This window comes from Lipophrys pholis (assembly GCF_963383615.2).
Source record: "Lipophrys pholis genome assembly, chromosome: 22".
NCBI lineage: Eukaryota > Metazoa > Chordata > Actinopteri > Blenniiformes > Blenniidae > Lipophrys > Lipophrys pholis.
The window spans coordinates 2,966,610-2,980,607 of record NC_137644.1 but is presented as its reverse complement, the minus strand read 5'-3'; the positions used below and the strand labels follow the sequence as shown (position 1 = coordinate 2,980,607).

General features: G+C 44.7%; 1 protein-coding gene across 1 annotated transcript in view; it reads left to right on the top strand.

Moving 5' to 3' along the window:
• Window positions 1-12,215, top strand: part of LOC308126954 (uncharacterized protein) — a 16,018-nt gene extending 3,803 nt beyond the window's left edge. The window contains exons 6-10 of the mRNA XM_080491669.1: window positions 618-738; window positions 1,067-1,145; window positions 5,965-6,070; window positions 6,169-6,289; window positions 11,618-12,215. Coding sequence (XP_080347795.1) covers window positions 618-738; window positions 1,067-1,145; window positions 5,965-6,070; window positions 6,169-6,289; window positions 11,618-11,679 — 489 coding nt within the window. The 3' untranslated portion in view covers window positions 11,680-12,215. The remainder of the gene's footprint in view (window positions 1-617; window positions 739-1,066; window positions 1,146-5,964; window positions 6,071-6,168; window positions 6,290-11,617) is intronic.
• The last annotated feature ends 1,783 nt before the right edge of the window (window positions 12,216-13,998 follow it).

Genomic DNA, 13,998 nt, shown 5'->3' with positions numbered 1-13,998 from the left:
TTCTACTGCTGCTACCTCTACTACTGCTGCTACTTCTACTGCTGCTACTGCTGCTACTTCTACTGCTGCTGCTACTGCTGCTACTTCTACTGCTGCTACTACTTCTACTGCTGCTACCTCTACTACTGCTGCTACTTCTACTGCTGCTACTGCTGCTACTTCTACTGCTGCTGCTACTGCTGCTACTTCTACTGCTGCTACTGCTGCTACTTCTACTGCTGCTGCTACTGCTGCTACTATTTCTACTGCCACTACTGCTACTGCTACTGCTGCTACTACTTCTACTGCTGCTGCTACTGCTGCTACTTCTACTGCTGCTACTTCTACTACTACTGCTCCTGCTGCTACTTCTACTGCTGCTACTTCTACTGCTGCTACTACTGCTGCTACTTCTACTGCTGCTACTACTTCTACTGCTGCTGCTACTGCTGCTACTTCTACTGCTGCTACCTCTACTACTGCTGCTACTTCTACTGCTGCTACTGCTGCTACTTCTACTGCTGCTGCTACTGCTGCTACTACTTCTACTGCTACTACTTCTACTGCTACTGCTGCTACTACTTCTACTGCTACTACTTCTACTGCTGCTTCTTAATCACGCCTGTTTATCGTTGCAGAACTCGAAGGGACACAGCAGTCCGGTCAGCAGCGCCGACATCGAGAAAAGTTTCCAGAAAAACCCGTCCGGATCCTTCCGCTTCACCATGGGAGGAAACACCGTGGAGATCAAGTTCAGAGGTAACGCCCACTCAGAAACAACCATCCAACATCCAACCGTCCAACACCCAACATCCAATATCCAACATCCAACATCACATCCAACCATCCAACATCACATCCAACCGTCCAACACCCAACATCCAATATCCAACATCCAACATCACATCCAACCATCCAACATCCAACCGTCCAACATCCAACTAACCAACATCCAACCATCCAACACCCAACATCAAACCATCCCAACATCCAACCATGTAACATCCAACCATCCAACGTCAACCATCCAACGTCAACCATCCAGCCATCCAGCCACACATCATTACTTCTCTCCGTCTTTCCTCAGAGATGATTCAAGTCGGTCAGAGTCGGAAGAGGAGGGTCACCCGTCGACCGCAGTTCAGAAACAAACAGATGAAACGAGGGTGAGTCCAGGAAATCAAACCAGAGCAAAGCAGAATCCACTGACCCGACCAGCTGGGAAGTAACTCTTCAGGTACCAGCTGGGAATTAACTCTTCAGGTACCAGCTGGGAATTAACCCTTCAGGTACCAACAGAAGGAAAATGTGTCAGGACTGCTGAGCGGGTCTCATTTATAAAACTTGCGTAGGATTCCTACTAAAAATGTTCCTGCTCCCAAAAGCTGGAAATGGCGTGCACCAAAAAACATTTCAGATAGATAAATGGTGCGTACACACCTCTGCACACACTTTCCTTTTCTAGATCCCAGTCCACCTGGAAGGTGGACAGTTCAGGCCCCGCCCTCAACACGCCCACTTTCTACAATCAATGGTCAATTTATTGGTCAAGGTATTTTTGCATCTCAATCAGCCTGTTGATCGACGACATTCGAAGCTGAAATCCTGGAAGAAAAGATGAAGAAAAGGAATTTTACAGGGAGAGAAATAGTGATGGAGGAGGTGGAGGTCAGGAGAAGATCTTATCTGGTGTCACAGTAGTGGAATCACTAATAAAGGAAAAAACAAGTGATGCTGATCACTTGTTTTTTCTTTTATTAGTGATTTCACTTCAGTGCTGGGAATACTGTGAGAGTGATAGAGATCAGTGACTGTAGAGGTGGAGGAGAAGAGTCTGATCTGAAGGTGGAGGACAGAGGAGAGTGACATCATGGAGGCTAGAGGAGAGTGATATCATGGAGGAGAGTGACACCATGAGGGAGAGTGACATCATGGAGGAGAGTGACATCATAAGTTAGAGTGACACCATGGAGGAGAGTGACACCATGGAGGAGAGTGACATCATGAGGGAGAGTGACATCATGGAGGAGAGTGACATCATAAGTTAGAGTGACACCATGGAGGAGAGTGACACCATGGAGGAGAGTGACATCATAAGTTAGAGTGACACCATGGAGGAGAGTGATATCATGGAGGAGAGTGACACCATGAGGGAGAGTGACATCATGGAGGAGAGTGACATCATAAGTTAGAGTGACATCATGGAGGAGAGTGACATCATGGAGGAGAGTGAAACCATGGAGGAGAGTGACATCATGAGGGAGAGTGACATCATGGAGGAGAGTGACATCATGAGGGAGAGTGACATCATGGAGGAGAGTGACATCATGGAGGAGAGTGAAACCATGGAGGAGAGTGATATCATGGAGGAGAGTGAAACCATGGAGGAGAGTGACATCATGAGGGAGAGTGACATCATGGAGGAGAGTGAAACCATTGAGGAGAGTGACATCATGGAGGAGAGTGATATCATGAGGGAGAGTGACATCATGAGTTACAATGACATCATGGAGGAGAGTGACATCATGAGTTACAGTGACATCATGGAGGAGAGTGACACCATGGAGAAGGGTGACATCATGGAGGAGAGTGACATCATGGAGGAGAGTGACATCATGAGTTACAATGACATCATGGAGGAGAGTGACATCATGAGTTACAGTGACATCATGGAGGAGAGAGAAACCATGGAGAGTGACATCATGAGTTACAATGACATCATGGAGGAGAGTGACATCATGAGTTACAGTGACATCATGGAGGAGAGTGACACCATGAGGGAGAGTGACACCATGGAGAAGAGTGACATCATGAGTTACAATGACATCATGGAGGAGAGTGACATCATAAGTTAGAGTGACATCATGAGGGAGAGTGACATCATGGAGGAGAGTGACATCATGAGTTACAGTGACATCATGGAGGAGAGTGACATCATGAGTTACAATGACATCATGGAGGAGAGTGCCATCATGAGGGAGAGTGACACCATGGAGAAGAGTGACACCATGGAGGAGAGTGACATCATGAGTTACAGTGACATCATAAGTTAGAGTGACATCATGAGGGAGAGTGACATCATGAGTTACAGTGACATCATGGAGGAGAGTGACACCATGGAGAAGAGTGACATCATGGTTGTGACGCCAGCGTGTGTCAGAGTGTCGTAGAGGAAGGAGACATTTTGGTGGAGACACAGCAGAACGATGAAGTTCAGTAAATATAAATTAAATATTTGAAGAGGGACGGTGAAAAGACTCAGTGGACTTTGTGTTTAGTAAAGCAGCTGGAACAGAACAGACGTCCCCAGAGACTGGAGACAGACAATCAGTGTCCTCCTGAGGACGGGAATCACTTTTTACACTGGAACATCCACACTGCAGCTTTACTCACTGGGACTGTCACCGTGCTGTTTATGTGTTCACTCTGGATTTACACTGGTTGTTACTCACTCTGCCACCATTGGTAATCAATCAGTTCTGTCCTCTGGATCATTGGTAATCAATCAGTTCTGTCCTCTGGATCATTGGTAATCAATCAGTTCTGTCCTCTGGATCATTTGAAGATGAAAGAGATATGAACATGGTTCTGCTGATTCAGCAGTAACGTTCCACTAAAGAAACATCTGTAACTCTGCAGCTCGGCTGTTTATGATCACGTGGATCAATAAGTTGATATTTGAAGATGTTAAATGTATGAGATGAATCTGGTTCAATTCTCCACCTCACCATCAGCACCACCTCGTCTCCAGAATGTGCTGCTCAAGGTTCTAAGTTGTCGTACCGGTACCATCATTCTCCAGACAAGTTTATTTTTATAAATCACAAACTAACTAATATCAATCACAGTCCTCCACCTCTGTCCAAAACAAAACTGCCTCCACCATCACATTCTGCATCATGAAGAACATCAACATTAACATTAACACTCTCACTGAACACATTAACAATCTGCCCACCACACAATCTCTACCTCCCCTGATGACCTGGTGCCCTCCTACAACCACCACCTCCAGAACCTCCAGGACACCCTGCCTCCCCCCCAAAACACCGTGGGGGGTGGGGGGTGGGATACGAGGCTCCTGGGGGTGGAGAGTTGGCTGTCCTCCGACCAGGCCTGGTCGGGCCTTCGCTCTTCCTGGTCTGGGGGTGGAGCTGGTCCGGGGCGCAGCGGCTGGGGCCATCTCTGCCCTGCCGGGTTGGTGGGGTGGTGGGTGGACCGGCTCCCAGTGGTGCGGCGGGCTTTGGTTTGGAAGCTTGGGTCAGGGCCTGAGGCCCTGTGCCTTTTATCCTTCTCTTGTGGACTCTTCTGGCCTGGGGGGGGGGGGGGGTCCTCTCTGCACTCTCCATTGGGTGCTTTCTGGGCGGGGGCGTGGCTCTCTGGGTTGATTCGCTGCGGCCTCCCCGGGTTTGGGGGGCTGCCGGCTGCTGGGGTGGCGGCATCCGGGCCCGATGGCCTCAGGCCCCGGGGTGTCGCTACAGCCCCCCCCCCCCCCCCCCCCCCCCCCCCAACAGTTCCAACCACACCCAGTGGACAAACCACACACACACACACACACACACACACACACACACACACACACACACACACACACACACACACACACACACACACACACACACACACACACACACACTCCACTCCTCACGAAAGGTGTTACTGATGTTTCTTGTTTTCTACCATCATTCGTTCAACTATCAAATCATGTTCCTCTTTTGTTGTTGCTTCTTTGTTAATTCATGTTCCTGTCTAGATAGAGCTGCTCAGGCTGGTTTAATCTAGGAAATCATCTTACTGTCTAGATAGAGCTGCTCAGGCTGGTTTAATCTAGGAAATCATCTTACTGTCTAGATAGAGCTGCTCAGGCTGGTTTAATCTAGGAAATCATCTTACTGTCTAGATAGAGCTGCTCAGGCTGGTTTAATCTAGGAAATCATCTTACTGTCTAGATAGAGCTGCTCAGGCTGGTTTAATCTAATAACAGTTGGAAAGTATTTGGATCAGTGAGATAACTGCAAATAATATATGTAGCACAACAAGGGTATTGTATCCCCCCCCCCCCATCTCTCTCTCTCTCCCCCTCAATCTTCTCTCTTCTCTCTCTCTGTGAGCGTTCCCCCCCGGTCATGTAGAGCAGCCATCTAATCTTCTAATAAAGCAGCAGCAGGAGGAGACTCCTGTAAAAACTGTTCTGACTCCAGAAGGTTCTCGATCACATCATATTGTTTGACCCGAGCTGCTGAACAGGACAAGGGGGGAAAATAATTAATTATTTCTAGACTCATTCCAGCGACCGCTCCTTCTCATAAAGATAAGACCAGAGGGAAACCTTTATCATGAGGGACAAACCATCATCTACAGTGTACCAGCTTTAGTGTAGCACGTAGAGGCCCGGAGATCTGGAATGAGACTGATAGTACTATACAGAACACACATTCTCTTAACACATTTAAAAAGCTTTTTAAGCAGAAATTATTGTTCTACTTCGTATAACCCCCCGTATGGCTGAAGATTCACATTGGTCTCCTGTTGACCCGGCCCGAGAATAGCTGGGATATCCTGTAACCCTCAGGATGTAAATACTTATTTAAATCTGATTTGAATATTGTGACGAGTCGAGACTGGGTGGGTGAATTCCACAGGCTCCTTTCTGTAACGTGGTCCTGTTGGGTGCTGGGCGGCGCAGGTTTTTGCAATTTTTGTTTTCCTTTTGTGATTCTTGTTTATTCTGTATTTAACCTGTGGGTCCCTGTCCATAAGCATTGCGCTTTTACAAAACGCACTTCAGGATCAACAAAACTGAGAGATATATATTGTCACGTTTTGTAAATAAATAGATAAAAAAATAAGTAAGTAAATTAGGAATGATTGAAGCTTTGAGGTGAAACTCCTCGGCTCATCAGACGGACTCCAGCTCCCAGCTTCAGGATCTTTTTCCGTTGAAAGTTAAACATGAAACTTAACTCAAGGTTTCTTCCCCCACAGACTCACAGGTGTGCTGATAGCGGCCCTCGCCGGAGGGTCGGTCGGCTCCAGACCGCAGTGGGAGTTCGAGGGTGACAAAGGCGCTTGGCATGTCTTCAAATCCAGGGTACGTCGCCCCCCTGTGGACGGGTTCAGACCTGCGCCTGGTCCCACTGCACACACTCACACACACACACACACACACTGACAGTTTTCTGCTTGCAGAGCGGGACCTCCACCAACTGCTCCCTCACCTCCGACACCATCGAGGCGAAGTTCCAACAAAACCCTGCAAGCAGCTTGACCTTCACCGTCAGCGGCCACACCTACAAGCTGGACTTCACAGGTACGACGCTCCTCGCTCAGCGCTTGTGAAACACCCGCAGTGATTCAAACTCCTCAGAGAGACTGAAACACCCCAAAGTGCTGAAACAGACACGACGACAACAACAAACTATCACCAAAGGTCCTAAAACTGAAACACATGAAATGTTCCAGCAGAACCACAGGGGTCGGTTTTGGGTCTGAAATGATTTATTATGTATATTAACGATATATGTAGGGGGTCAAACCTCTTAACGTTTGTACTATTTGCAGATGACACTCATATTTGTTGTGACGGGAAAACTTGCAGCAGCGTTTGGAGGCGGTCAGCAGAAATGAGTAAAATAAAAACTTGAGATTTGAATAAATGATCATTAAATTTAATTAAAACCAAACTGATGCTGTTTGGAAAACGCAAAATAAATACGCGAGTAAAAGTACTGATAAATAGTGTTGAAATAGAAAGAGTGCATGAGAATAAATTCCTGGGTGTGATTCTTCATCAAAATCTGCTGGAAACATAAAACATGAGATCAAAAGTAGCCGGAGCAGCGGAGTGATGGGAAGCAAGGCAGAGCGCTGTATATTCTGTATTGTACTCTGGTGGTACCATATGTAAAGTACTGTGTGGAAGTATGGGGCACTACCTAGAAAGCCACCTTACGTTCACTGAGCACAATACAACACAGAGCCTCTCGTACAGTAAAGCCTCGTTTCCACAGAGCCCCTTGGTGCCGGTACGGGTCAGGTCGGAACCGGTTGTTGTGCGTTTCCACTGATTCAGAACCGTTACCAACCGGTACCATTGGTAACCATTTCTCGCTACCCCTCCACTTGGGGTACCAGGCACAATGTGCCGGATATGAGGGGGAGGAGCTTCAACACTGCCGTCTGCTCATTGGTCCGTGACGACCGCTGTTCTCCCAGCAAGCAGCCATTTCCAATCACTTCTTCTGCAGAAAATGTCCTCCCGTTATGGTGTCACACCCTGCTTGATTACGCAACCGTTCATAACCCCGCCTACATTTCAAACCGTTCCCCGTGTAATGGAAACGCGGTACTGATATGGGTCTGGTTACGGAGAGCCGACCCCCACCTGACCGGCACCGGTACCAAGGGGCACTGTGGAAACAGGGCTAAAGTAATGTAGGATATCATGAACACACCAATATACTGTTTTTAAAATGTACACACCTTAAAGGGTGGGGTTCTGGTTGAATTTAAAACTGCACAAAGAATGTACAGAGCAATAAATAAACTGCTCCTGGAAACATATAAAAACTGTTCAAAGACAGAGTGCAGTGGAGGTTCAACTATAGAGAGGAAGTAAACTTTAAACAGAATTCTGCTCGGACCAATTTAAAAAGTACTTGTGTTTCCATCTGTGGGCTGGTTTTGTGGAATGACGACACGATTAAACAAAGTATGAATATAACAAAATCTTTAAAAAATGTACAGAAGGTAAATCTTTGATAAATACAGAGATGAAGAAGAAGAATGAAAATCTCACAGATGTTAATGGCTCTTCTTCATTTTGTTCTTTTTTGTGTTTTTCATTATTATGTTTTTATAAATACTGGAGTAGTTTTTAGTTTTCTTTTATATTGCCTGTTTAGTTATTTTCTTGGGTTTTGCATTTGTCAATGGGTGAAGAATGGAAGTAGGACTGGGTAAGGAGAGGCGTCTTCCTTTCCCTTTTCCAACCAGACAATGTGTAGTATATATCAAAATTCCATTTGTTTCATCTAATTTTAAATTGTTCATTCATTCGAAATAAATAAATAAATGGTTACAAACAACTTAAATGGTTAAAACAGCTTAAATCAGCTTTTAATTGTAGGCTAACTAGAAATACCAAAAAAAAATCCAATTGCAATTAACAGGTTTTATTTTCAGTCCAACTGGTCAAACGGTGGCTGAAATGTTGAAAAAGACAAAAACTGTAAAAATGGTTAGAGTGGGTCAAAACGTAGTGATGGCCAAATGAAGCTTCACTATCACTATCGCCATCGCCATCGCTATCACTATCACTATCACATCACTATCACGACAACTATCGCCATCACTATCACCATTGCCATCACTATCACATCACTATCACTACAACTATCGCCATCACTATCGCTATCATCATCACTATCGCTATCGTCATCACTATCACTACAACTATCACTATCGCCATCACTATCACTATCGCCATCTCTATCACTATCGCCATCTCAATCACTATCGCCATCACTATCACTACAACTATCACTATCGCCATCACTATCACTATCTCTATCACTATCGCCATCTCAATCACTATCGCCATCACTATCACTACAACCATCACTATCGCCATCTCTATCACTATCGCCATCTCAATCACTATCGCCATCACTATCACTACAACTATCACTATCGCCATCACTATCACTATCGCCATCTCTATCACTATCGCCATCTCAATCACTATCGCCATCACTATCACTACAACCATCACTATCGCCATCTCTATCACTATCGCCATCTCAATCACTATCGCCATCACTATCACTACAACTATCACTATCGCCATCACTATCACTATCGCCATCTCTATCACTATCGCCATCTCAATCACTATCGCCATCACTATCACTACAACCATCACTATCGCCATCACTATCAAAAAGCTAAAAAACAAGTGAAATGGTGAAGAAGGTTAAAAGCCAATAGTGACAGGCCTCCTCCAAGCTGTTCTCCACTTATTAGTGATCAGCTGAAGGATTTTTTTTTAAATGAAAACTGTGTTTTATTCCATTTCTAACTTGTTTTTATTAAAAGGCCCGGCAGAGTTTCAGCTGCTCTAGATGTTGTTATCGGTTGTATTGATGCGACTGACAGCAGAACGCTCTGCGCGCCTGTTTAACCGTCCAGCTCAAGCACTGGACACTGTAGACACTCTGTCCTCGCACACAGATTATATGATGCTGGGCCGACAACGAAAGAAGAACCGGTGCAAAGCAGAACATGTAAACAACAGAGGATTCAACCAGCCCAGATCTTTAACCATGGGTCAGGCGTAGATTACCGACCAATCAGCAGACGGCTCCTTTAAAGGGGACATATCATGCTAAATCCACTTTTTTAGCCCTTAAATGCATTTTGTTGTATATTTAGAGTGTTTAGAAGTACAGAAAAGTTCAAAGTAGTCTCTTCAGGTGCTCCGTTGATATCTTTATATTCTGTTTTGGTCATATTTTGCGATCGGTTTCGATTTTTCTATTCTCTATTACGTTTTTTGAACAATGACGTCACAGTATTCTCAGCGGAACTGCCAAATTAGGACATCGACATTTCGAGCAATCCGCCATTTTTGTTTCTCGCTGCGATTTTGTAGTCCAACCGAAGTTACGAGAGGATAAGTGGAAATGTTCGGTTGTTGGATGTAGTAACCCACAAGCTTCGTTACACCGTCTCCCAGCATCAGAACCTTTTCGAAGTGCCTGGTTGAGTTTTATTTTTCACAGAAATGTACCTACATCTGTGGGTAAGGTCATTTTTGTGTGCGCGAATCACTTTAAGGACGACTGCTTCAGCAACCTCCGCCAGTATAAAGAAGGATTTGCCGAAAGACTTGGTCTGATTGAGCGGTCAGTTCCTTCTATCTATGGAGACGACGAACAGAGCACTTCGGTAAGCTGTATATAACGCTAAAAGGTGTGATGATAAGACGTCCCTGTCATTGTTTTGTTAGCATTAGCAGTTGCACCGTCTTCATATGTTAGCGCTGTGTGCTCGTTTTAGATTATAATGTAACTTCTGTGTTAAATAGTCGTTGTAATACAGGCAGTATTGTAGTAGTGGGCATGGATGGAGAAGTTAGTGTAAATATAGTAACACACCATTGCGTTACATCCATATGAAGACGTTGTTCTGCAGCTGCATCATCGTCATTTTCATCTCGCTCCGCCGGGTCCGACTCTGGCTCCAACATGTATGGCTGGATGGACAAATCTTCCGTTGTTGACATTTTGTAAATAATGTGTGAATATAAAGTTTCTGCGCCGCTAGATAATTGTATCTGTTCTATCAAACTACAAAGATGGCCGAACAGGGTGACGTTGAACCGAGTGTCACCTCTGCAACCTGGAGAGGAGGCGGGGTATGAAGTGTCTCATTTGCATTTGAAGAGACCGCCCCAAAACGAGTTGCTCTCAGAAGCGCATCAGAAAAGGGGTTGAAAAGGGGTCTGTGGAGCTCTAATAATGAGGAATTCAGACCCAAGCATTGCAGTTTCGCGTTGTATAGACCACAACTGTATGATTTATATGTAAAAAGGAAGGATTTAAAAGCATGATATGTCTCCTTTAAAGTCGGACGCGTTCTGCCGGGTATCCCAACGGAAGGCTGACGGTTGTTCCGGTACCATCCACAACTTTTGCAGTGGAAAAGCAGAACCGTTCCGTTTCATCCTGGAACATTTTGATTAGTGGAACCCAGGCTTTGTAAAGGCGTGCCACAAGGCTCAGTCCTGGGGCCACTCCTGTTCATACGTTACATAACGTCAATCACAATATCCCAAATGCAGAATTTCACTTTGACGCTGACGATGCCGTCACAAATATACTCCTGCCTCCACACCCGTCCCTGCTTCTGCTCGCCTACAACTTTTAGCATTTCAAACTGCTTTTAAATCCAGACTAAACTAAAGTCAGGATGTTCTGTACGTTCACCGGCCTAAAGTCAGGACGGAGCTGGAAAAGACCTTCAGGTTCCATCTGCTTGGAACAAAACTGTTAAAAACCCCGAAACTCAACAACCTGGTATCACTGGGCTCTTTTTAAAAAGTTGCTCAGTGACTTGGAGACAGACACATCTGTCTGCAGATGGTTTGAATGATGGACCTCATTTTGATTTATGGGCAGTTTATGTGCAAATTTGCATGTTTTTTTTATATATTAACATTTTTCTTATGTGTTTTATGAGCCTGTTTTATCTGAAACTTGAATGTTCTGCTGCCTGCCCGGGCCAGGAGGAAGAGATTTTAGATCTCAACAAGGTTTTTCTGGTAAAATAAAGAAATAAATAAAAAGGCGGGATAAAAAGCTAAAGCAATACATTAAAAAACAAAACATAAAAGGTCCTAAAAATCACTTGGAGCTGCTAAAACAGTTAAAGGGTCAAAATATTTAAACTAGAAAATATTAAATTTGTTCTTTCATCAGCAAACTCAGCTGTCATCTCGATCAAACTGGTCTTCAAATACTAATGTGTGTGTGTGTGTGTGTGTGTGTGTGTGTGTGTGTGTGTGTGTGTGTGTGTGTGTGTGTGTGTGTGTGTGTGTGTGTGTGTGTGTGTGTGTGTGTGTGTGTGTGTTCTGCAGCGATGGTCCAAATCAACATGCTGACTCAACGTACACGCAGGATCAGAAGAGTGCTGGTGTGACCTCCCCGAACCACACACACACGGCCACACACACACACACACACTGCCACACACACACAAACTGCCACACACACACACACTGCCACACACACACACACACTGCCACACACACACACACACACACACTGCCACACACACACAAACTGCCACACACACACACACACACTGCCACACACACAAACTGCCACACACACACACACACACACACACTGCCACACACACACACACACACACACACACACACTGCCACTGACACACAGCCATGCTGTTTCTCGGTTATTTCAGTATTTGAAGGAATCTTTATGTTTACTAAGCTTTTAAAGAAGTTTCTCTGTTCCTCACTCAATAAAAGCTGAAGAGGTGAATGATTGTGATTCAACGGTTTAAAGCCGCTGATTGACCTGGTGATTATTCACCATCATTCTTGATATTTGCACACTGATTTCTCTGCATGAGCTTTGATTCTTCTCCTGGGTGTTAATGTACCACAGACAATCATCTTATTACCTCGTCAATAAAAGCAGATATGAAATCACACATTGTGTTGTTTTGGTAATAAAACGTGAAACTGTCTGAATCATTGACTGAAGCAGCAGATCAATGAAATGTCTGATGTTCCATCCATCCATCCATCTTATCCGGGGGTGTCAGTCTGAGCACCGTCACCCAGATCACCTTGCACCATTAAGAACCTTCCTGCAGGTGGAGAGTCCACAGGAAGGTGGTGCCCGGCGTGGGACATGAACCCTCTACCTTGAGACTGAGAGTCTCATGCTCTACCAGCTGAGCTGGATGTTACAGATGTTGCAGATGTTAGACGCTTCAAATGTTACAGATGTTGCAGATGTTAGACGTTACAGATGTTGCAGATCATTCTGTGTTGAAAATCCCCTCAAAGCACCAACGTTATATGAAATGAAACATTGTTGCGAGCAGAATTGTTCAAACTCCCGAGAACTGCTCACATAACTCCCATTGTACAAACTCCTCAACCGTTACCGGCGTGTTGTAAATAAAAGTTGTCATAAAAGATGGCGGACACTAACGAATCAGAGGGGCTCATGGGAAATTCGTGACGTCAGTGCAAACGATCTATAGATGCTCCTCCTCCTCCTCCTCTTCCTCCTCCTCGTCCAGCTTCTCCAGGGACATGATGGTTAACATGGGTGGTGGGAGTTGCTTCATTGAGGCTGAGACATTCATCTCTTTGTAACCGGGTCTCAGTGAGGGGACAGAAATCACATTAGTGATCTATTAGCAAATCACAAGTAAAGAGCCACATTTGATTGTTGTGGGATTCCGTTTATCTATGGAGGGAGTTTAGATTTTTATCAGATTCCTATGATTAAGTCCTCTCCTGTGGGATTCGTCTGGTCTTAGATAAAATGGTGGGACAGACACCACATGTCTCCTCAGGAAGGCTTTGGTTGTTAGAGGGAACTGAAGCTCTCCTGAGAGCAGCAGAGGTATCACAGGTAACGAGCAGCGTCAGTAGTGGGAGTATCCAGAGCTGGACGGGCTCCAACCAGAACCAGAACCAGGACCAGGACCAGGACCAGGACCAGGAGTTCAGCGGTGGACAGAACCATGTTTCTCAACATCTTTCTGTTCTGATTTCTCTCTTTAAACTACCCAAATAAATCACATTACATTCTTATGATTGAGTTGATTAAGTGCTGATGTCTAAAGAAAAGATTCTACATGAATTACTGTTAATTATTCAACATATTTATGGATATTATTATTATTATTATTATTATTATTATTATTATTATATATATATATACCAGTGACGTGCGGTGAGGTTCATGGCTGGTGAGGCACTGACTTCATCACAGTCAGATTTACAAACATATGAACCCTAAAGAGTATCTTATTCACCATTTGATTGGCGGCAGTTAACGGGTTCTGTTTAAAAGCTCATCCCAGCATTCTTTACACATACAAACTGGAGCACACAAAAAAGCACATTTAATAAAAAAAAAACGTTATTATGGTCTTACCTTTACTTAGAAATGAAGGCGAGAGGAAAAAATTAAAGATCGCTGCCGCCGCACTTGACTTGCTAACTGTAGCTTGTTGTCACTTATTCTGCAGCCGAGGAGTCGCAAGAAGGATCCCTGGGATCACTAGCGCCCTCTGCCATGAGGCAGGAGAACTGCGTGCCTCACCCAGTGCGTCTTCGCAGCCGTTTTATGATTGCTCAGCACAAGAAACACGTTACACACATAGAGTTGTTGACAAAACACACTGTACATTATATACCTCAGTTAACTAAACTATGGAAATTTATAATATAATTCATATAGCAAAAGTGTT